This window comes from Tupaia chinensis, unplaced genomic scaffold, assembly GCF_000334495.1.
Source record: "Tupaia chinensis unplaced genomic scaffold, TupChi_1.0 Scaffold000065_1, whole genome shotgun sequence".
Taxonomy (NCBI): Eukaryota; Metazoa; Chordata; class Mammalia; order Scandentia; family Tupaiidae; genus Tupaia; species Tupaia belangeri.
In genome coordinates this window covers 4122980-4148269 of record NW_006159523.1, presented here as the reverse complement: position 1 = coordinate 4148269, position 25290 = coordinate 4122980, and the positions used below count along the sequence as shown (strand labels likewise).

The following is a 25290-nucleotide window of genomic DNA, read 5'->3' as shown; positions in this document are numbered from 1 at the left end:
CCTTGTCCCTGCGAGGACTGACCATTTTCTGTCCTCCCACTCTGCCCGGCCCCTTTCTATGGTGATTTTATCCCTCTACTCAGCTTCCACCTCAGAAATACAACCGACTAATGGTTCACTCAAAAACTAATTTATCATCAAAATAACCCCACCAAAGATATGCTAGTCCTCACTCCATCAAATCCAAGACATGAACAGAAAGTCAGAGCTGCTTACATGAGACTGGAATTTAAGCCTTAGTGGACATCCCAGACCACAGTGGGAAGAGACAGAGGGAACAAGCAGAGCTGTGCTGTGATTAGAGAAGGAGGCCTAGTTTTTGTTCTTTTTTGGCCTGGTCTCTGCTATCATATCTTTGGCTACAACCCACCTTAGAAGTCTGCTTTCCAAAAAAATTAACTCTTAAAAGCTTTAAATGATGTGTTTTTATACCTGAAAGACTAAGAAAAAAGACACCCTCCATAAAGGACAACAAAGGATGTCTCAAAATTACTTGGGAACCAGCAGTTGGCATAATGGCTATGTTGCTGGACTCCCACGTAGTCGATCGCGGTTCGCGTCCCGGCCCCGGTGGCTTGAAACTCACGCCAGGCGCGTGTGCGTGCGTGTCCAAGATCCTGAGAGGAGAATGGAGGAGAAGGGAATGCGGTGTGACCATTCCCTCTGGGGGGGGGGGGGATTTTTTGCTTTCTCTCTCTATGTCTCTCTCTGTCTGTCTGGTGAGCGCATGCGCCCTGTAGCAAAAAAAAAAAAAAAAAAACCTCTCCAAAAAAAATTACTTGTTGTACTTATAACAGACAATTCCAGGGTCTTCTCTTAGCTTGGGACAAGGAGAGGTAGACAAGAGGACTTAAAAGTTAAATGAGCCAAAAAGGATTGTCCAAAGCATGTCGCGTTTGAGCATCATTAAGGTTTCATGCAGAGAAACTACAATCACCTTATCCAAATGAGCCAAGTTTTAAAAACACACTCTCATGAGTATTAGACCAATATCATTATGAATACATTAATAGTCCTTTATGTATTAAACAGGCAAAAACACCATAACCATTTTCCTTCCATCACAACCATAATTTTTATGCAATAAAAAACATTAACTACAAAACTAAGGTGGATGAGTTGATTTTTTTTTCTCTAATATCAAGCGTACACCAATTTTTTTCCTCTAATAGCAAGTGTACGAATCCAATAACATGTTAAGAAGCTATAAAACCAGAAAGGATTGGATATTGCTGAGAAAAAAATACAAAAATGAGAACAACTTTTACCTCCATCTGTAATGCTTCAGCCAATCCTCTTATGGCGAACTTGGATGGAGAGTAGGCCGTGAAACCAAATAACCCCAACTGTCCTGCTTGGGAGGACACAAAGACGATCCTGCCCACCCGGCGCTCCTTCATGGTGGTGATCACCGCCCGGCTGGGGTACACGCTGCCCAGGTAATTAATACTCATTAATTTCTGCAGGGAACAAAGAGGCCATGTGAAGAGGGGACAAAGGTCAAAACCCTCATGGCTGTACTTAATGGAAATTTTTCTGCTTTTGATTTGTAAGGGATCTTCAAAAAGTTTGGGTGAGAGTAGAATTAAAAGTATGAGTCTACAGGACCAGCAGGTGGTGTAATGGCTATGTCGCTGGATTTCCACATAGGTGACTGCAGTTCGAATCCTGGACCCAGTGACTTAAACTCACACTGGGTGCGTGTGCATACATGCCCAAGATCCCAAGAGGAGAGTGGAGAAGGGATTGTGGCATGGCAACCCCCCTGGGGGGGGGTGATTTCTTACTTTTTGTCTTTCTGTCTCTCTGTCTTTCTGGTGAGTGCACACACCCTATAGCAAAAACCTCTCTAAAAAATAAAAAATGTATGAGTCTAGGGCAAGGTGGGGTGGCAGATGGCAGCTGGACCCATGTGGGAAAGGTCCTGGGTTAGTGTCCCAGGATCTCCCTGAGTACTCATAATATGCATATTCCATGAACTTTTCTAAGATCTCTCATAAGTTCTTCAGTGGAAGCCCAAGTGATTAGGGGGCGCAACAGATTTATAGGATGACTGGATGATTAAATGATGCTACACATGAGACATGAGGCTCAGGACCGGCCATCTGAAGTCTACTTCAATCCAGGCTTCCATTCCTACAATAACAGCAGTTTTGTCCTTATTTAAAAATGGTCAGAAGTGGGGCAAGCAGGCAGTATGGTGGTTAAGGAAATGGATTCTACATGGCTGACTTAACGGTTCAAGTCCCGGACCTGGTACCTTGAAAAACATTCCAGGTACATGTGAGCATGTACATATGCATATGTGTGTGTGTGTGCCTAAAGTCCCAAGAGGAGAGTGAAGGAGAAGGGACTGCAGTGTGGCCATCCTTTCTTGGGGGTGATTTCTCACCTTTCCTCTCTCTCTGACTCTTTCCAGTGAGCGTATGTGCCCTATGGCAAAAAGTTTCAAAATAAAAGGTCAAAATTGGTATTTTTCCTAATAAAAAGGCACACTGTGTGTTGTGGTCAATACTTTTTGAAAGACAGGTGTAGGAAAGGGTTTCTAAATATTTCCAACTCTATTTGTTCTGAGCTAAAGACTACAGAGAGTAGGATGGGATTTCAGTTTTAAGCCTTGGGTCTACCATTTACTATTCATTTGAGGATGAATAAGAAAGTCATTCTATTCATTTCCTAAGCTGAAAATGCAATTAATATTGGACCAACTTCATCAGGCTGTTGCAAGAATTAAAAGAGAAAACACAAGTTTTGCTGTTTTTTTTTTTTTTCCCTTAAGTTTATTTCTTTCATAAGAGAGAAACAAAGAGAGAGAAGAAAGAGAAACAGCACCCTGTCAAGATCAACAGGGTCTTGAAATCGTGATTCAACCCTACCTTCAGCCAGCCCAGACCATGGGCACATACTTGGCTGATGTACTCAGGGAGGTGTCCAGACATAAGCCTATTACCTTCCCATGTGGGTCCGGCTGCCCATCTGCCACCCCACCTTGCCCTAGATTCATTGATTTTCTGCTGTGCTACTATCCAGCCCCCAAGAAAACACAGGTTAGGTGCTAGTATAGCCCCTGGCCGAGAGTAAACACTCAGTGAATGTTGGCTGTGATGTTACGATGGGTATGAGCTGACAAAGGTACTAATAAGAGTATTTTCCCCTTCATCTCAGGAATGGTTAAAACCCATACTTTTTTTTTTTGAGAGAGAGATTTTTGCTATAGGGCATATGCACGAGAGAGAGAGAGAGAGAGAGAGTTTTTTTGAAAGAGAGAGAGAGAAGAGAGAGAGAGGGAGACAGAGACATTGAATGCAGAAAATAAGCTCCCCGGGGGGGATGGCCACACTGCAATGTCTTCTCTTCCGTTCTCCTCTCGGGATCTTGGGCATATATGCATATGTGTCTGGCTTGAGTTTTAAGCTGCCGGGTCTGGGACTCAACCATAGTTTACTATGTGGGAATCCAGCGATGCAACCATTATGCCATCTACTGGCCCCAAAACTCTTAAATTTTAAATTGAAAATCTAAGAATACTTATATTAGATAATTCTATATTACAAGTCTTGTAAATTATTAGTTCTATTATCATGTAAAACTAAACACTTCAATTATGGAACTTTAAGTTAATCATGAAGTATTAATTCAATGAATATTAGGTAACTTTTTAAAATGATAACCAGAAACACTGGGAGTGAAAGGGGCAAATATTTATAAGTTTAAAAAAGCAGGAGGACTATGTATACTATGACTGTAACTATATTAAATATTAAATAAAAGTACACCTGTATAGGGACAGAACCAAAGAAATACACAAAATTGTGATTGTTTTAAGGAAGTTGGGCTCACATGTTTCCCCAAAATGTGTTCTAATGTCATTATATTGTTTGTTTGTTTGTTTGTTTGGGTTTGTGTCTCTGTGAGTGTTATTTTTAGATATATTTTATTTTTAAAAAAGACTTAAGTAATTTTATTATTGCTATTAGTATTTTTTTAAGAATTATTTTATTTAACTTTATTTATTATATCATTATTATTTTTCAGTTTGATCAGAGAGAGACAGAGAAGAGAGCGAGGAAGTGAGAAAGCAAGCCACCAGATCCGAGACTAGAACCGTGGTCGGCCATGTGGGAGTCCAGAGCCTTTAACCACCACACCATTTGCCGGCCCCGCTATTAGTATTTTTAACTTGACCAGAAAGAGACAGAGAGGAGAGAGAGGGAAAGTGAGAAAGCAAGCCACCAGGTCGGGGACCCAAACCGCAGACAGTCATGTGGGAGTGTCCAGTGCCTCGACCACCACACCCCCTGCCAGCCCCTCATTATATTGTTTTGATAATAAAAATATTCTAAGAAAGTGTCTGAAAAGAGATGGCACAATGAACTCATGTCCTCTTTGGCTTACTCTGAAGACATGAGTTCATTGTCAGTAAAGGCAAGAGCCCATAAGAACAAAGAAAGTATCAACCAGAACAATTTGGAAGTTGAAGAACAAAATGGCAAGGGGAAACTAACTAGAAGAACGCACACAGCTGAATGCTGAACAGCGGTGGAGAAGCGGACATGAAAGGACTATTCCCACAGAAGCCCCCGAGTCTCAGACAGCACTGAGTGGCTGTGGGGCGGGGGTGAGAGCACCGGAAGACAGGAGAACGGACTAAAAGCTTGTTTTAGAAGCAGTCACATGTTCATCAGTGATGAATGGATTCACCAAATATGGTCTAACCATCCAAGGAATACCATCGACCTTTAAAAAGGAAGGAGGCACTAATACATGCCACAACACGGATGAACCTCGAAACATGATGCGAGTGATAAGCCAAACACGAATGGGCACATATCATGATGCCATTTATATGAAATATCCAGAGACACAGAATACAAATCGGTGGTTGTTGGTAGAGAAAAGGGAAAAATAGGGAGCAAATGCTTACTAGGTACAGGATTCTCCCTGGAGTGATTAAATGTTTCGGAATGGAGAGGGTGCGTGCACGGCATATACTGTGAAACACTTTTTAATCGGTTCATTTTCACCTCAATTAAGAATAACAAAGTAGGACAATGAGGGGGAAATAAGCAGATCCTAGATGCCTTTCCCTTTTCCACGGAGAAGATTCCTTCTCTTCTAATCAGGCAAGAGGTTGGAGGCTGAATTTCTAGAGAAAGTTATGTCCAGATCAAGGGAGAGGTTTAAGTGAAAATTCAACTAGACACTTAACAGACTCCAGAGCTCTTTCCCAACTTGGCTCTCATGATACTGCGGATTGACACGCATCTTCTACGTGGGAGGCTAAGACTGCTTCTCAGGGCTTCTGACCAAACCAAGAAACAAGGTCTACAGGTAGGGACATTGAAACTTCCCCCTAATATATGGCCCAATTACCCTACAGAATCCCCATAATCAAACTGCAGCACAGAATGCCTAAACAGCTCTTCAGGGCCCCATTCTTAAATATGAAAACATGGCCAAGGATCACAGACACCTGGGCAAAGTCTCTGATGTGAAATTCAGAGACACTGGCCTTTTAGATGAAATAAATACACATACCAAAGATAAAAGAAAACTTTAAAAGAACTATCCCTTATATCCACATAGATAAGAGAAGATATAGCACCAAGAAACCATAAAGAAAGCCATTAAGAAGGTAAATTCAGAGAATTATATTGGGTTCCCCAAGCCCAGCCCCAAGTCTGGTGACTCACTAGGATGGTCTCAAAGTCCTCCCCATAAAGTTGTACCGATGACTAAGATTTCTTTCAGAGGAAGGATAGAAAGTAAAACCAGCAAAGGGAAAAGACAATAGGGCAAAGTCTGGAAGAAACCAGGAGCAAGTTTCGGACAGTCCTTATCCCAGGGAGTCCCATGGGATATGCCATGGCCCAGTGATGAATTATGGCAATATATGCCAAGATCATGACAAGCATTTTATGTGCATGTGGACTTTGATAAGAGTAAAACTAAAACAAGCAAAAATATAAGTGAGGTAGAACTCATTTGAAATAAAAATGAACTTCTATATTCAGAAAATGCACCAAATGAAGCCTTTGTTCTAACAGGTTCTAACAGTCAAACCCCACACTGGGATTGACTAGCACAATATAACTGAGACAGCAGAGATGGTAGAGAGTGAAACAATGGCCTCGGAAGGTGACATTCTTCAGAGTATGGTGGCTTCTTGCCTCCCTTAAGGGGAAATGGAACCCTACTGTGAAGGATTGGGGAGATGAATAAAGAGACCAGAAGGCCCCAGTGGTCAGCCGCTAGTACAAGGCCTTTTCACCGGATCTAGCGGCAATAGATTTTGGCATAAGAGCCCTTTCTTTTTAGAAAGCTGGTTCTCACATATAGATAGATGTGGCCACTTCCAACACAGATGCAACATGGGGCCTGTCAGCTGCTTAAGCCTCTGTGTTCAGTCTGAGATTCTCGTTCCATATCATCTTATACACACATGCACACACACTCACATGCACACAGATACAACCACACACACACAAACACACGCTCACACACATGCTCCTCTTTTTCTGGCAACCTCCCAAGTCTTTACTTCATATTTCATGCCTGGACTACTACAACTCTTTTCTCTAATGGATTTTGTTCACAGGTGTAGACATACAGTTAGCCCTTTGTATGCTTAGGTTTCTCATCAGTGGGTTCGGCCAACAGCAGAACAAAAATTGTTACACTGTTAAGGACATGATGTGTCCTATGACTTGGACTTGTGATGATTACCTCTATGCTCAACAGGCACACACAATTTTTCTCGCCATTATTGATTAAATATGATATTGGGTTGTCAGAAAAGTTAAGACATATCTTTACATAGAAAAAGGGTCATGGCTTTTCCAACAACCCAATAGTTGGTCCTCCACATCCATGGGTTCTACATCCATGGATTCAACCAACTACAGATTGGAAATATTTGGGGGAAAAAACTAGTTGTGTATACCGAATGTGTACAGACTCTTCCTTTTCTTGTTATTACCTGAACGATACAGCTTAACTATTTACATACTACACGTAATCTAGAGATGATATAAAGAGTACAAGAGGATGTATGTAGGTTATACGCAAAGACAATAGTATTTCATAAATGGGACTTGAAAATCTGATGTGATTTTCAAGTTGTTGGGGCCAGAACTGAAACTGTTGTGGTCATGTGAGAATCTAGAATCTTAACCACCATGCCATATGCTAGCCCCTAAACTCTTAAGGTTAGGCGGTTATGACACCAGGACCAACCCATGGTCAGCCTTCCTCTAGATCAGCCCTCCTCTAGGCTTCTCAAACTTCCATGAACATCTGAATACATTCATGTACTTTTTTTTTGGAGAGAGAGATTTTTATTATAGGGCACATGCACTCATCAGAGAGACAGAGAGACAGAAAATGAGAAAATCACACTCCAGGGGGATGGCCACACTGTAATCCCTTCTTGTCCAGTCCCCTCCCAGGATCTTGGGCATGTATGTACACGTGCCCGGAATGAGTTCTGAGTCATTGGGTCTAGGACTCAAACCGCTGTTGACTACGTGGGAGACCAGTGACGTACCATTATGCTATCTGCTGGTCCCTCAATCTTAAAGTCTTCAGCCATGGATTGCTCTACTTTTAGCGTATGCGCTACTCAGTAAGCAAATATTTTTACTTACTTCAAAAGTGCTAACTTCGAGTTCTTCAAATTTTCCTGGCACTGACATTCCTGCACAGTTGACAAGCATGTCCACTGGACCCAGTTTCTCTTGTGCCTAGAAAAAAGTATAAGAGCAAGCAGTAAGCTAAAAAGAAAAACTATTCACAGATCAAATCTACAAACTATTAAACCTATAGGGAAGACTGGCCAATTCTAAGCCACATAGCAAATCAGTAATAACCAATCAAAAGGCGAGGACATTAATTCCAATTACCCCGACCTCTTACTTGTTTTATGACATTCTCTACTTGGTTATAGTCTTGAGATACATCCACTGATATACAAAGGACCACCTGTTAAAAAGAAAGAAAAAAAAAAAGACTCATGATATGCAGGGGTCAAAACTACTTTTTCAAGATTTTCTTCTTAGGACTAACAGGCAAGGTGGTGGTTAAAGGCACTGGAGTCCCACATGGCTGACCATGGTTCGAGTACCAGATCTGGAAGTTTTCTTTCTCTCTCTCTCTCTCCCCCCATCTTTGGTCAAATTAAACTACAGTAAAATAAAATAATTCTTTTCTTAAAAAAAAAGATTTTTCTTCTTAATTAAAGACAGGACTTTCTTGTAGAGAAGAAGGCAAATTTTGAACGTACAGACTGCAGTGTTTAAAAGATGCTGATGATATAACTATTACAGTCTCATTTTCTTTACTTTTAGAGAGATTCTTGCTATAGGGAGCATGCGCTCACCAGAGAGACGGAGAGAGAAAGTGAGAAATTACCCTGCAGGGGAGATGGCCACGCTGCAATCCTTCTCCTCCAAACTCCTCTCAGGATTTTGGGCATGCACGCACATGTGCCCAGTGTGAGATTTTAGCCACCAGGTCTGGGACTTGAACTGGGGGAGACCTTGAACTGTGGGAGACCAGTGATATAGCCAGTATGCCATCTGCTGATCTCATTTTCTTGGCAGTTTTCAGAATTAAGCAAACTCTAAGGATGTCTTAAGAAAAGTGAAAATGTTCCTCTTTAAGTTCCACTAATCTATAGTGACAGAAAACAGATCAGAAGTCACCACAGCCAGGAATGGAAGAGAGAATGGACTCAAAGGGGCCCAGGGAAACTGTAGCAAATGCTGGAAATGCACTATATCTGCATCCTGGTGGTGTTTCACAACTATATATATCTACTGAAAGCCGCTGAGCAACATACCCTAAAGAGCTGTGACTTATTGTACATACATTATATCTTAATAAGGTTGCTTAAAAAGAATAACAATACATTTAATACATAAGTTGCTTTTTTAAATGTTGTGCTATTATTATTATTATTTATTTACGATATGGCGTACGTGCTTACCAGAGACAGATAGAAGGAAAGTAAGAAAGTAAGCCATCATGCCTGGGGCTCAACCCGCAGTTGGTCATGTAGGAGTCCAGCACCTTAACCATCAATCCACCTGCTGGCCCCTAGTATGTATGTTTTTAAAAATATACCCTTTGAAGCAGGATCAGGGCTCTGAGTATCCTAGTAGGATTTAGTACTAGTAGGTTAACAAAGAGATAAGCAAACACCACCTCTCAGAAGTCCCCTTAGTTGGACCCACGACCAGAGACAGAGTCAGGTAAACAACCCAAGTGGATCATGGCAAGGAAGAGAGGGAGTCAGTTGTGAACTACCAGACCTGGGCTGGAAGCCAAGTCACGTTTGGCTCACTCTGGGGTTTGCCCAAGATCCCTGGCTCTGAAATTGAAGAAGCCACTCACCGATTCCCCAAACAAGGTTTACCAATGGAGATCCCCCAGAGCCACCCAGTACAAACCTGGTCAGGTACAGAGGGTCACAGCACAGAGTGATGGTGGGGAAGCCCTCAGCCTGTGCTCACCACAGAAAACAAGTCATTTGGACTTAAAAAAAAAAAAAAAAGGAAGGAAAGAAGGGGGAAAAAACGGGGAGGGGGCGCATACATCTGCATCGGTGCTTGATTTGATAGACATTCATGAAATGGAAGTCCAGAGCCCCCAGAGGGCTGAACCATGAACTACTGTTTTAACTTTCCTTCTAGGGTAGTGTTTTCAAATTCGGAGCTTAGCCCTCCAACAGAGGGCTGCTTTATGTCCTAAAAGAGGCTGCTGAAGCGCAAAGATTCCTCAGCTGGGCTGCCAGGCCAGTGGGGGGAGACAGGGTGCATGTGGGGGAAGCACATCCACACAGGCCAGCGTGCATGTGTGGACAGCCAAGCCCAAGGGCAGCGTGCAGTGTGGGAAAGAACAGATAGGTTCTTGGGCAGCCTGGGCTCCAAACCTGCTCCCTGTGTCTCAGGTGGGCAGAGGCAGAGAAGGCTGCAGTGGAAATGAGGACATCAGAAGCTAGTGGTGACTAAGATTCTCCCCCACTCAATAAAGGAGACTCATACCCTTAGGGTTTGATACACTAGGAAGGAAGTTTTATTTCATGCAAAAAGGACCTGATAGATTTTTAAATTTGAGATGTGTCCTGACGTGATTAGGCACTAAGGCGATTAAAGCTATACTCTAAGCCTCATCTTCTAAACCCCCGAAACACTCAGCCAAGGGTCATTGAAATCCTCAACACTTATTGAACCTCCTGCTTTAAAGGAAGAAACTTCTTTTTAAAAATCTGAACTCGAGCTGGCAGGTGGCATGGTGGTTAAGGTGGATGGATTCCCACATGGCTGACCATGGTTTAAGTCCTGGACCTGGCAGCTTGCTTTCCTTCTCTCTCTCTCTCTCTCTGGTCAACTTCAAAACAATAAATAAAAAAATGACAATGAATAAAATTAAACAAAAAATAATTCTTAAAAAAAAAATTGAACTCATAATCTCTTTCTGTGGATACGACGTTGCAAACCACAGTAGAGATTTTATCACAGAATGACCAGAAACCACCAAAGAGGCACAAGAAATATGAGAAACCAAGAAAATATCTCTCCCTTAAGTGAAAGGAATATCCTTCATCATTCACAGACAGTACAGAGGAACTCGTGGAAATGTTGGATAGAGAATTCAGAATATTCATAGTGACAAAACTAAACGAGATGCAAGAGCTGAGAGACAATGAACTCCAGAAGATACAGGAGAAAAGAGACAATGAGTTCCAGGTGAGGAAGTTCTTGCACAATCTGAAAGAGGAAATAAACACCATACGAAAGAATCAAATGGAGCTGTTAGAGATGAAGGCTGCAATACAGGAAATCAAAACCTCCCTTGAAAGTATTAAAAGCAGATTAGTCCATGCAGAAATTTCAATGTGAAGGCAAAACCTCTGATCTAGAAAAAAACAACCAAAGAAGCTGAGAAAATAACTCAAAAAAACCGAGAATACCATACGAGAAATACTACATACCATTAAGTGCTCAAACATCTGGATAAAAGGTATCCCAGAAGGTGAAGAAACTAATAAGGGCATTGATAAATCTATTCCATGACATCCTGGAAGAAAACTTTCCAAATTTAGAGAGGCACTCAAATATCCAGACCCACAAAATACAAAGGACCTCTAATAGAATCAACCCAAGAAGATCTTCTCTAAGGCACATCATAGTCAGATTGGCCAAATGCACAGAGGAAGACAAGATACTAGAATTGGCAAGACAGAAGCATCCGGTTACTTATAAAGGTTATCCCATCAGGCTAATATCGGACCACTCATCAGAAACAATGCCAGTAAGGCAAGAATGGGAAAATATACTCAAAGTGATAAACCGTTTCAACCAAGAATACTATACTCAGCAAGATTATCCTTCATATGGGAAGAAAAGATAAAAACATTCTCAGATAAATAAAACCTGAAAGAATTTACCAACACCAGACCAGCTCTTCAAGAAGTTCTGCAAGGAGTGCTTTACCAGGAAAATTGAAGACACACAGACAGAAAGAAGAGAACAAAAAAAGCAACCCAAAAAATGACCAACTTAATGCTAGGGACAAGAAATATCAATAATAAAGTCGAATGTTAACTTCCAGGATTTAAATGGAAAGATTGGACCACATTAATGCTGCATAGTCAACAGAAGAAAGATTAATTACCTATGACTGAGATGGTGAAGCAGAATTTTATGGCTTTTGGGTAAAACATTACTGTCTTTTTCTTTACTATGCTTTGTTTTCCCAATTTAAGGATTTTGTTTTCTTTTGAGCTGTTGATAGGTTTAGGAATTTGTTTAAATGTTTTTTCTTCTTGCTTGTTTCTTTAAATGGAATTCCCTTCCTGACCCCTCTAGAATTGGAAAATATTTGGGAGTATTCTTACTTGGTGGCAGAATGGTTATTGGTATAAGTTCAGTAATACCTGTTGCCTTGAATCAGAAATTGGAAATACTTGTGATGGGACAAGGCTTTGACTAGAATGTCATCTGAAGATCAAACCAGAAAACTATGGAACTGAGGTGGATCTCAAGTAAGCCAACAGAAGCTCTTGGAAAGATGGCCTGGCACCATAAACAGTTCTGCCTGGCAGAGAGGATTAGAGAAGCTCTATGAAAGAATTCGTATCATAAACTGGACTTTTCCAGCCCAGCATTGTACTAAGTAGACTGCAAAAGAGAGCCACAACTAGAAGATTATCTTGAGGAAGACTTTGAAGGAAGAAAAAGAGACTGATCTTTGCTAGCAGATGGTGTATCAAAGAATTCTTGGTAGGCAGGGCTGATTTGAGAAGGTTCATGTCTGAATTGTGTGCTGGGTAGAACTCCCTGTGGGGCGTGGTCATGGGATTCTGGACATGCATGCACATGTGCCCAGCATGTTTTTCAACCCCTGGGGCTGGGATTCAAACTGTTGTTGGCCGCTTGGAATTTGGCTGCCTTAACCACGAGGCTATGGGGCAGCCAGCCTGTACCCCATGCTAATAAGTCCGCAAACATTGGAAGGATGCCAGCTCTGCACACCCCTCACTCTTTTTTTCTTTTTTTTTTGGTATTTATATGAGTGCTCATAGAGCACTCAATAGTTTGAGTAGTTGACATGTAAATACTTCCTCAAAAATATTTAAAACCATACTGTTTCTGTTGTTACAGAATCACAAAGTTATAACAGATATTTTGAACATTATTTTAAAATTCAGTATTTTGAAAATTTTGATAGTCGTTTATTATCTGTCAAGAACTATGGACTATGATCAAAAATTTTTTGATGTGTAAAGTAAATGTTGGTGAGAAAATGTAAAACTAAATAAAATATTATTAAAAAAAAAAAAAAAAAAAGACCTGATGGAAATGATCTAAGTTCCTCCAAAAACAAAAACAAAAACCAACTGCCTTGAAAACACCACCTGGAACATTCCAGACCAAGTTGCCCTGGGCTATCACACACCCACATCATCATACAGAATAGGTTTTGTTTTAAGGAAGAAGGAACTGTATGATTAGTTTTTAAACATGCCTTTTTATACTTTTAAGCAATATTAGATCACTTACTGTAAATAAAATCATTATCAAAGACAAGTGAAATTTTAAAGAAAAATGTTAAATTACCAGGAAAAAAATGAAATGGGAAGCAACAACCCCGATCTGTAGGAAAGAAGGGTCAAGCTCACCCTTGCCCACCACAGCCCTGACTACCTCCCATCCTGGATGTGAAAGACAAGAATTTTCCACGTGACCTAAAGTCCTTTGATAGGTGAGGACAGTCCCAAGGCTGATGAAAGATTCCAGAACAGAGACAGCGCTGGCACCAGTCAAGACGCCTTTAGCTGCCAGCACTGAAACTCCAGGGACCTGGACACTCCCTGCTCTATGAGCACTCATATAAATACCAAAAAAAAAGAGTGAGGGGGTGTGCAGAGCTGGCATCCTTCCAATGTCTGCGGACTTATTAGCATGGGGTACAGGCTGGCTGCCCCATAGCCTCGTGGTTAAGGCAGCCAAGTTCCAAGCGGCCAACAACAGTTTGAATCCCGGCCCCAGGGGTTGAAAAACATGCTGGGCACATGTGCATGCATGTCCAGAATCCCATGACCACGCCCCACAAGGGAGTTCTCCCCCTCTCTTTTCTGGAGAAGACATGTGCCCACTGGCAATGAAAAAAAGGATGATATACAGGCAGAGGCCACAGTCCAAGAGAAAAATCTGCACATATGTACAAGGAGCTATGGACAAGGATTTTCACCTACAGCACTGACTGCACTGGCTGTAAAGGAACAGGCACAGCTCAGCGGAGAACTGATTACTATGATGTGACCAATATACGCTGCAGCAATTTAAAACAGTGAAGAAAAATTATTTTTATTGACATAGAAAAATCTCTAACATATTTTGGAGGGGAAGCAAAAGGGAAGTAAAACAACAGTGAATATTATTTAAAACCCATCAGAAAGACAGAAATGAAAAAGCCAAGGCCAGCTCTGAGGTGCAGCTGTAAAGCTGCTGCCCAGGAGAAGCCAGGTCCCACACGAAGGCCTGGTCAGCCTGACACATGCCGGGCACACACCAAAGGCCCCAAGATGCAACAGGCTTTCACATGTGCATGCACATGCTTTATCATGGAAAAAAAAATCCCTGACAGGCAAAAATGTAAGTGTGCTAATATAACAAGTATTGGTGAAGATGGAGAACAACAGGAACCACCACACCCTCTCGGTGGGAGTATAAGCACTTTGGTGAGGTTGAAGATGCCGGCCTGCTGCAGCTCAGCAATTCCATTTCTGGGGTATATCATTCTTGCACACGTGCACCAGGAGGCATAGTAGAAAACTTGTGCGGCAGACGAAAACAAGATGGTTTAACAAAAAAACCTGAAACCACCTGAAGAGCCACCTACAAGGAACTTCTTTGTTTTGTTTGTTTTTCTTTTTGTTTTTGAGGCTTTTGCTATAGGGAAAATGCCCTCGCCAGAAAGACAGAGAGAGACAGAGAGACAGAAAGCAAGAAATCACTCCCCAGGGGGAATGGCCATGCCGCAATCCTTTCTCCTCCATTCTCCTCTCAGGGTCTTGGGCCTGCACATGCACATGCCTGCTGTGAGTTTAAGTCACCGGGTCTGGACTTGAACCATGGTTGACTACATGGGAGTCCAGTGACATAGCCACTACACCAACTGCTGGTCCCCCACCAGGGAACTGTAAACGAAAGGTACTCTAAATACATGTACAACTGAGTACAATAAAGCAAGGAGGGGCTGAAGTCTATGCAACAACATGGATGGACTGTTCAAATGGCACTGTGAAGAAATCAAGTTACACAAGAATAGTATTACAGAAATAGAAAGTGGACCAGTGCCTGCCTGGGGCTGGGAAGAGGTTGGGGGGAATTGGGGAGTGAGTGCTGATGAGTACGAACTTCTTCAAGGGGAGGGCAGGGACAGAAATGTTCTAAAATGAATTCTGTTGAGAGTTGTGCAACTGCGAATATACTAAAAACCACTGTACTATATACTTTAAATAGCTCACTTCTTGGGGTGCAAATCATGTCTCAATAGAACTGTTAGAAAAATAAGAAAGATACCTTAAAGTATGAAGAGAAGTAGAATTAAATATACCACTTAGGGTCACATGCATTTTACCATAGATGAAAAAATTATATTAAAAAAAAGCCAAGGAGGGCATGGCCGGTGGTGTGATGGTTGGGGTGCTGGACTCCCTCATGGCCAACCATGGTTCAAGTCCTGGAGCCGGCAGCTTGCTTTCTCACTTTCCCTCTCTCCCTTTTTCTGCTGAGTACATGTGCTCTATAGCAAGATTTAAAAAAAAAAAATACAGGGAACCAGCAGTTAGCATAATGGCTATGTTGCTGGACTCCCACGTAGTCAACTGTGGTTCGCGTCCCGGACCTGGTGGCTTAAAATTCACGCCAGGCGCGTGTGCGTGCGTGCCTAAGATCCTGAGAGGAGAATGGAGGAGAAGGAATTGCGGCGTGACCATCCCCTCTGGGGGGTGATTTATCACTTTCTGTCTCTCTGTCTCTGTCTGTCCGCCGAGTGCATGCGCCCTCTAGCGAAAACCTCTCCAAAAAAACAAAAAAAACCCCAATAATAATAATTTTTAAATATAATAAATAAATAATTCTAAAAATTAAAAAGAAAAGTCAAGGAAGGAGCAATACAAAAATTAGGTGGGAGGTTCCATCAGGAATGAGACAAGACAGAGAAGACAAATGCAGGTCACAGAAGGGCTTCAGGGAGCCCTCCTAAATTCTATTTCTTAAGAATTAGAATTTGGGATGATGGGTATGTGGTTATGGATTTTGGGGGGATAGAGATTTTTTTTGCTATAGCGTGTGTGCACTTGCCAGAGACACAGAGACAGAGAGATAGAAAGTGAGAAATCACTCCCCAGGAGGGATGGCCACGCCGAAATCCCTTTTCCTCCATTCTCCTCTTAGGATCTTGGGCATGCATGCACACACGCCTGGTGTGAGTTTGAAGCTTCTGGGTCTCGGACTGCAGTTGACTATGTGGGAGTCCAGTGGTATAAACATTATGCCATCTGCTGGTCCCTGTGGTTATTAATTTATTAGGTTTTATGCTGAAATACATATTATTTACATTTACCCTTTTATTAATCCCAAACATCCATAACTAAAAATTCAAACACCCTTTTCTCAAGCATTTGTTTAAAATTCATTAAAATAAATAAGTGACGTGAAATTTCCTATTAAAACATTTTGCTATTCGATCATTTGTGGACGTGGACGTGTGTGAGAGCCTATACATTTTTTGGTAATAACCTGAATTCCAAGAAAACTCAAAGAATTTCACCTTCTCACTTTTTTTTTTTTAAAGAGATACTGTCTCACTGAGTTGACCAGGCCGACCTCCAGATCCCAAGCCTCCGTCCTCAGCCACCCAAGTAGACAGGGTACAGATGCCAGCCACCAAGCCTGGCCTTAAACAATTCCACCATTTTAAAACCAGTCAAGTATGTATTTTAATTAGAGAATTATACCTGCTTTGATAAACTATTCATAGTTGATTCGATCTTTTTTTTCTTTTATATAGTTATGTTGATTATACAGAAAATATATCTTGAAGACAGTGATTTACCTGTTTGTCATTAATAGCATACTTTTCGATTTCTTTCTTTGCTTGCAGCAACTTGTCCTGAAAGCAATACAGAACGGTTACTTTAGTTTTGTTTCTATGTCTGTCTACTTACTGAAGAGGAGAAAGAAGCCATTACTCGTATCAATATTTATTAAATTCTAGAAAAGACACGGAATAGCTCCTATATTGCATAGCTGTGCGCCCTAGTCTATGAAAGAAAGAAACTATAAAGTTCATTAATCTCCAAATAAGTGACAGCAAGTTTTAAACTGACTACAGAGAAAGATTATAGAAAAATAAATATTTCTCACAGTCTAAATTGACAGTATTAATTGCCGATGCTCATCTTATCAAGTCTTTTTTTTTTTCTTTTCTTTTTTTGGGAGAGGTTTTTGCTATAAGGTGCGTGCGCTCGCCAAAATGACAGAGACAGAGAGACAGGAAGCGAGAAATCACCCCCCCGGGGAGGGGGGGATAGCCACGCCGCAATCCTGTCTCCTCCATTCTTCTCTCGGGATCTTGGGCACGCATGCACGCGCGCCCGGAGTGAGTTTAAGCCACTGCGTCCAGACTCGAACCGCTGTCGACTAGTGGGAGTTCAGCGACATAGCCATTACGCTAATTGCTGGTCCCCATCCTATCAATTCTAATAGATGCTTTGATCTGTTATCATTTCGTTGTGACATAAAACAAGCAACCATACTAACAAACGATAGTTCCCAATGCTAAGAGAAGCATGAGGTTCCAAGTCAAGAGTGCCTTCGTAAACTAGCATCTAGTATTTTCCACCTTTATTACAAAAGTAAATATCATAAAAAATCACTTTTTAGATGGACTGGGTAAACATGAATCTGGAAGACAAGCTAAGCTACCCATGTAATTAGTTCTTGCAAAGACTCGATGTTGTTTGTTTTACTTGTTTCTATGAAGATAATTACCGGTTTACCGGCTCTTAATTTGCTACAAAAGTAACTTAACTAAATCATGAGAACTAGAGAACAACAAAAGGGGAGGACAATTCTTCCACAGGACATGTGGGATACTGAAGCATGAATGTGTCTCTAAGAAAATAACACTGTTCTATGAATGAAGACACATACAACTTGACTTCCCCAGACTGCAGTGAGACATTACCCCAGAAAATAAAGAATTTCTCAACGCAAGAAGATTCTTCTGTGCTTTCACCTTTGGCAATCCGAGGTCCTGGATGAGCTTCTGAGCACCAGGCCTCCTTTTTCATTTACCTTGTGCCAAATACTGGCAGTGTTAAAAACTCACAAAATGCCACTTTATTAAATTTGTGTTTTCATTCCTGTAAGTAGCTTCAGTGCCAAAAGGCAAATTCATCATGAAAGATGTCAAAGTATAAATAAAAGACGGAGAGGCCATACGGTGACTCGAGCAGTGAAGCGCGATGCTTTGCGAGGCTGACCTACGAGCGAATGTTCTGAGCCATGTCCAGAGACCCGCTAAGGACAATGTGCACACAGGTGCCCACGATGGTGGGTTGGCTGAAGTTGAGGGTGGATCATGTCATCCAGACCCTACTGAGGGTGCTATCTCTCTGTCTCTTTTGTTAATGAGAAAAAGAAACAATAAAAACTTAAAAAAAAAAAAGACAGGCAGTGGACCAACAGGTGGCATGGCAATTGAGGCACCGGATCCCACAGGGCTGACTGTGCGATTCAAGTTCCAGGCGCAGTAACTTGAAAATCATGCTGGGGGCATGTGTGTGTATGCCCAAAATCCTGAAAGGAGAAGGGATCGTGGTGTGGCCATCCCTCCGGGGGATGATTTGTCACTTTCCCTTTCACTTTCTCTGCCTCTCCCCAATGAGTGCACGTACCCGAAAGCAAAAACTAAAGAAAACTAGAAGAAAGACAGGTAGCTTATTCTGCCATTATTATTTAAAAACAAAACAAAACAATATGATGCCCAAGCCTAATTCTGTGTCATTATTTAAACACTTCCCAAGAAGCCCGTCCTGATCCGTCATTCCACTGGGCCAGGTTCAGCTGTCCATCCCTAAGAAACGATGCCACACTGGCACTTCCATCTCTCCATCACTTCCTCTTTTATTTTTTCATTCAATAAATCTGTCGAGCACCCATGTGTGCCAAGCCCTACGGCAGCAACGGAAGCAGTTTAGATAAAGCCAGCCCCTGTGTCAGGGGCAGGACTTCATGACATCATGAGCACATGGCATCACTACTCTGAGCTCTGGAACTGACTCTGGCAAGAATAACAGATTCTGGGGGCCAGCAGATAGCATGGTGGTAAAGATGCTAGACTCCCATATGGCTGACCCCAGTTCGAATCTCAGATCCAGTGGCTGGAGAATCATGCCAGACACGTGTGCATGTGTGCCCAAAATCCTGGGAGGAGAATGTAGGAGAATGTAGCGTGGGCCTCCTCCCTGGGGGGTGACTTCTCATTTTCCTTCTCACTGTCTCTCTCTGGTGGACAGATGTGCCCTATAGCAAAAACCTAAACAACAACAACAAAAAAAAAAAACAAAAAGGGATCACATATCCTAAAAAAAAAAAGAAAAAGAAACAGGCCCTGTGTTAGCTTGATACAGAAAAACATGCTTTGCTAAACTTTCAGGGAAGAATGAGATTCCTCTGTGGTATATGGATTTCACCAGAGATGCAGATCATATCATAAGCAAATTACAGAGAAAAATGATGATGAAATACCTTCAGGTATCAGCTTCAGAATCGCTGCTGCCGGCACCCGTGGGCTGATGTGGGGCCTCCCTGGCTTCCCAGGGCTGAGTGTGCTACCTAACCAAGTCTCAACATCTCCCATCTCAAGATCTGCAGATCTATAGTAGGGTTGGCACTACATTTCTTTTGTTTTTAAGAGAGATTTTTGCTATAGTGCGCACATGCTCATGGGAGACACACAGAGAGAAGAAAAGCAAGAAATCATCCCCTGGGTGGGGGGCGGGATGGCCCGCCACAATCCCTTCTTCTCCATTTTCCTCTTAGGATTTTGGCATGCAAGCACATGTGCCCAGAGTGAGTTTTTAAGTTGCTGGGTCCGGGACTTAAACTGTGGCCAACTACACGGGAGTCCAGTGACATAATCATTTTACCATCTGCTGGTCCTCAGCACTAAATGCTTTTTTTTGAGCCGACCTGGCTTCAACTGAGAAGTCGTTGGTATACATATAAGAACCAGTAGTTCAGGAATCGCACCAGCAACTGGGAAGCAAGCACAGCGCAGCACAAGTGTGATGATGCTAACAGAAGGCTAGTCTCGCCTCCTCAATGGATGCCGAGTTGAGTAAGTTGGTTAATAATAATGAACCAGGTGGACCTACCTCGTTTCGTGCAACCAGAGTTATAAAGGCTCCTTGTTTGTAGCACTCGATAGCAACACACTTTCCAATGCCGCTGGAACCTCCTGTCACCTGCAAAGGACAGTAACACCTTCTCAGCTCGAGAAACTTCCCCTCCGTAGGAAGTTTATGGGTTCGAAACATGAATCTACACGAGCTGAGTGTTAAGCGTTTGGTGCTTTTTCAAACCACACCAAATGATGGAGTAAGTTCAAGCACAAAAAAGGTGAAGCTGTCAGCAAGGCCTGCTGCTTTGACAGTGTGGGGTACTAACCTACAAATGCAAACCTGTAATATTTTTCTGATTTCACTGGGAAAAGAGTGCCCTATAAATCTAGTGAATAATAATACATTAGTGCAGGGACCAGCAGATGATGTAATGGTCACATTGCTGGATGCCCGCCCACAAAGTTGACTGTGGTTAGAGTCCCCAATCCCGTGGCTTACAAAACTCATGCCGGGCACATGTGTGTGCATGCCCAAAATCCCAAGAGAAGAACGGAGGAAAAGAAATAGCCATCCTCCCTGTGGGGTGATTTCTCATTTTCTGCCTGTCTCTCTCGTCTCTCCAACAAGCTCACGTACCCTATAGCAAAAATATCAAATACATATATGTATTATGTATATATAGACACAATGGTCTACCTCTGATTCCAAGTCCAGACGAATCTGACTTCCTTACTACTCATCTATGCAAAACTTCCTTACTAGCTCGACCACAGATTAAAAGGGTGACTACCTGAATATATCTTATGATATTTTAAATAACTAGTTCCTACCACAGTAATAAATAATCACCAGTAAATATTAAAAAGGAACGCTTTTCTTCTTACACTATTCTACCTCTCACTATCTGAGGCTCAGTCACACAGACTGGCTTTCAGTGCTAAGCCCCCTCAACCTCAGGGCCTTTGCTCGTTGTTCTCCACACCAGGAATGCTGTCCTCCCCTTTGCATCTAGCTGGTACCTAGTCGCCCATCAAATCTCAGCTCAAACCCCACTTCCTCAGGAGGGTTTTACTGCCTTCGCTCCCACTCAACCCTTCTTTTCGTTTTTTTACACTTACATAATTAATCAGTCATGCCTTTGTTCATGTAATTATTTGACTCACAACCATCCCTCTCAGCTGGTCCCTGCACATAAACTCTATAAAATGATCAATTCTATTTTTGCTCCTCACTTTTGGGTCGTCAGAAAAGTCATGACGCAGTTTTTCATAGAAAAATATGTCATGACTTCTCTGAGAACCCAGTAAATTCCTGGCACTTAGGAAAGATTCAATATATATTTATTTAATAAGACAAATGTGACATTATAGTTTTCTAGCCATTTTTCCTATACAAATTAGATAATATTCTATGGAATCCTATCCTGCTTGAAAAAACAAATTGTACTGTTGGGCTAGTCCCACGGTCTGGTGGTTAAGGGAGCCAGAACCTACAAGGCTGACTGTGTGACTGGAGTCCTGGCCCCAGCAGCTGGGAAGCCACGTTGGGCAGTCTGTGCACTAGTCCAGAATCCTAGCAGAGGGGAGAAATGGAGAAGGGATTACGGCATGGCCATGCCCCCTCAGGGGCTGTTTTCTCCTCTCTCTGGTGAGCGTACATGCTCTCTGACAAACTGTTTAAAAAGTTATCTTTTGGAAAACTACACGGCTTCACAAGCCTGACTAAATAGCTATGTCAAAACCTGGTCATTTCCAGGGTCCAGCAGGTGGTCTGGCGGTTGAAGCCCTGGACTCCAACATGGCTGACCACAGTTCGAGCTTGGACCTGGCTGCTTTTCTCACTCCATCTCCCCCATGTCTCTCTCTGGTCACAATAATAATAGTAATGATAATAAATACAATTTAAAATTTTAAAACCTTAGTCATTTCCCTATACATCTTGATTATTTATGAATATTTCATTATTCTGTATACAACACACTATAAGGAACATCTCTGATCCTGCCCATGAGCTTAAAACCTTCAAGAAGCCGCTCTCACACAAATGTTCCTATCTCCATGTGACTCCTAGGCATCTCTCAACTTCTCTTTGGCCTCAACTTGCCACCATGGAAGAGATGTCTTTGCTGGATAATTTCCCCGTTACATACAGCTGACTGTAAAAACGTATTGCTTAGGCTAGAGTTACCTTCCAAGGGGCTGCTATCAGATATGTCATGGCTTGTTAAGGGTTATTACCTTTCACCAGATGTTCCAATTCCATAACCAGCAGGATCTCTACAAATGTCCCTGTGTGATCAGACTGCCCTACTGCTCAGGTGTCCCTCCACCCCGCATCCCTCACACACCTGCATTTCCAAACACCTATGTTGCAGTGGGCCCTTCAAACCTCCCTCCCGCAGGAGGACTTTCCTGACTCTGTAACGGAGAGCTGCTCTTCACCTGTGGCCATCCACCTTGTCCGTTACTTAGAGGGAAGTCTTAGCTCCCTGCCAGATAATCAGCTCCTGCAGGACCAAGTCCGCTCGGTCTCGCACAGGCCCAGCACAGTACCGCATCAGCAGCTGCTAAATAAACACCTGTCTGCCTTATCTGCAAATGGTGTATGATGCCACTTTTCTGAAAAACACAATGGCAAGAAAAGCAATGTGAAGAAAATTTCCAGTGAACTAATGGAAGTAGAAGTTCTGAGGTTTTTGAGAAAATCGATACGCTCTGAAGTGCTACGCAGTTAGCTTTTATTACTGCTATCCTTTGTGTCCGTAATAGCTGTGTGAATTTTACGCAAAGCAAAACAAGGTTTAAGTCCGCTCACTTAAAAGATCTCTCCATAACAGAAGTAAGACTTCAGCTTTTGGGTCCCTGTTCATAGGAAACTATCCTTCTAGTTAAACCAGCTAATTTGTAAGAAATATCTAAGAATACACTATGCCAATTGGCCTATGTTATTCGGAACATTACAAAAAAAATAAATAAGGGATTTGCACAAAGGCTGAGGTTAATCCACGTATACTGAGTTGCCTAACAGTTGCCAAATTCAGCCTAGATGGGGGGTATTAACGATTACACTCTAATAATAATTTCCTTTCTTAGTCATTCCCTCTTAGGTTAACTGCAGATATTGTTTACTTGTCACTGTCCCTTTAATCACAATATATACCTCTTATTAAAGCAATACAATGGTCCCCTGCAATATCTGCCCCCAGTCATTCCCAAAAAGGGGGCCTTTAAATAGGTATGTTTGGTGTGAGACTGCCTGCAGTTTTATTACCTTAAGTAGGGCAGTAACACCGATAGAAGAGAACTGCTCTATAAATGAAACAATAACTAGTTCTAAGTCTGTTCAGCGTTCACGCAGATAGGCACACTAAAGATTAACTCACTCTCCTAACACCACCTGGTCTAGTCGTAACAAACCTCAAGAAAAAGAATTACACGATCATTCTTATGACATTAAAAAAGACAGATGGTGACATCATGTGAATTATTCATGTCATTCTCACATTATTTATAGTGGTGTATTAAAGCGTGGTGGAGGAAATAAGTTCTTAGTGTTCATTTATTTAGTTTTTATTTTATTTATTTGTTTACGTATTTCTTTTGTCAGAGGTGCCTGTGTTTGCTGGAGTGACAAACAACGCACCCCTGCTGGGGCATGGCCATGCTGTAACCTCTTCTCCTCCATTTCTCCACCCTGTGGGGATTTGGGGCACACATGCAAGGTATCTGGTGTGGACCTGAACAGGGCAGCCAGCCATGTGGGAGCCGACTGCCATGGAGCTGCCCCACCTGGTGTTTATTATCTTACCTCTGACCGGCAGCTTGATGTGGAAAAAAAGGACCAGACAAGATTTACGCGAAACTCTTAAAAATATTGAATCAAAATTTACATTGTTTTGGCTTTGCCTTTTTTCAAGTTATGCTCTGTGAGCACAAGTTTTCAAAGAATCCAACTTTTAAAGCCATGTCTCTGAGGAGAAACTTCTCTTGCAGGTGTGAAGCTTTCAGAAATCACCTTGACTGGAAAGTTCTGCTTTTTTCTCCCTCTCCCCCCTTTTTAAATGGATCTACACTCAACTCCTCACCTCACCTACCTCACGCATCAGGAACAGCCAGAGTTGAACATAAGCTGAGTTTTACAAAGGAGAAAGTAACTACCCTGTTCTCATTTGCAAACTCTTGTCTACATTAAAGCACCCTAAAAAAGTCATCCATCCTGACTGCTCAGTGGGGTTGGGGCTTGGGTTGCAGCCAAGACAGGTCACCTCTGGCCCCAAGACTTTTGCTGCCAGCTTGGTAACTAACCCTCCCGATTTACAACTCCGCCTCTGTGTGCCTACGGTTTGGGAAACCCAAATATGAAAGCCGATGAGAAAGCCCCTGGAGCCCGCAACGTGCTGGGCGCAGGAAGGAGGCGTTTTCTTTTGGTTCAAGGAAGGTGCCGCCACTTGGAGGATCCTTGAATTCGCGAGCTTCCAGTAAGAAAGCAACCGAGTCCGTCCACTTTTCCTTCGTTCCTAAAGCCCTGGCCAAGTCGTTGAGCTCACTCTTCCGACTCTGAAATACGGCAAAGGCTCGCAGAGGAGCACGGCCATCTGCCGAGTCCGGGCTGAGCCAGAGGCCAGCGGTAGAGGCGGGACAGAAGCGTCCCAACACCGCTAGCCCGAACGCCAGCCCCCTGCTCTGAACAGTGTGCTCCAGGTGAGCCACTTCCTGGAAGCCTTTGGCAGCTGCTCTTCCTGCCACTCGCACTGGCCACCTTCCCGTTTCTCCTTGCCCCGGAGGGTCCTGGCGGCTGGGACGCCTCTTCCCTGAGCTCGGCCCCTGCCCACCCCGCAGGTAGCGCCTGTCCCAGCCCGCTGCGCGCCACCGACCGCTGTGCCCTTGGCAAAGTTTCTCAGCCTCTCTGTTTCTGAGTTGACTCATCAGGAAAACTGGGGACAAAAATATCCACATCCTGGGGATGCTCCGGGGATTAACCAGCAGTTACCGAGCCCCTGGCGCTCCAGGAACCCGCTGGCTGGCGCTGTCCCCAGTCGCACCGCCCTCCGGCTTCAGGAGGAGCCAGGTGCAGCGGAGGCGGATCCCCAAGGCCGGACGCCCGGCCTGAAGGGACAGTGCCGGGGAGAAGGGCTGCAGGTGACCCTCCCCTGGGCCGTCGCTTCCTGGGGGCCAAGGCCTGGGGAAGGGCCGTCAGCGGCCTGGCGTCAGTCGCCGGCCGGAGGTCGGGGCGCAGCAACAGGAGGCCACTCACCACCACATGCGCGCCGGGCAGGGCGAGGGGCTTGGGGCTGATGAGCGGAGACACCATGTACAGCAGCAGCACGAAGGCCACGAGGAAGGCGGCGGCCAGCAGCAGCATCGCTCGGC

The 25290-nt window shown here is 43.1% G+C and overlaps 1 protein-coding gene across 3 annotated transcripts in view; it reads right to left on the bottom strand.

Annotated features, from left to right (window-relative positions):
* KDSR (3-ketodihydrosphingosine reductase) overlaps positions 1–25284 on the bottom strand; it is a 48913-nt gene extending 23629 nt beyond the window's left edge. For 2 of the 3 annotated variants that reach the window (XM_006141835.2, XM_014582009.2), the window contains exons 1-6: positions 25175–25284; positions 19955–20044; positions 16627–16683; positions 7915–7980; positions 7647–7742; positions 1269–1460 (exon numbers count right to left, since the gene is read on the bottom strand). In XM_006141835.2, the coding sequence (XP_006141897.1) occupies positions 1269–1460; positions 7647–7742; positions 7915–7980; positions 16627–16683; positions 19955–20044; positions 25175–25282 (609 nt within the window). In that variant the 5' untranslated portion in view covers positions 25283–25284. The remainder of the gene's footprint in view (positions 1–1268; positions 1461–7646; positions 7743–7914; positions 7981–16626; positions 16684–19954; positions 20045–25174) is intronic. The other variant, XM_027766173.1, reaches the window with a different exon arrangement.
* Positions 25285–25290: the final 6 nt, after the last annotated feature.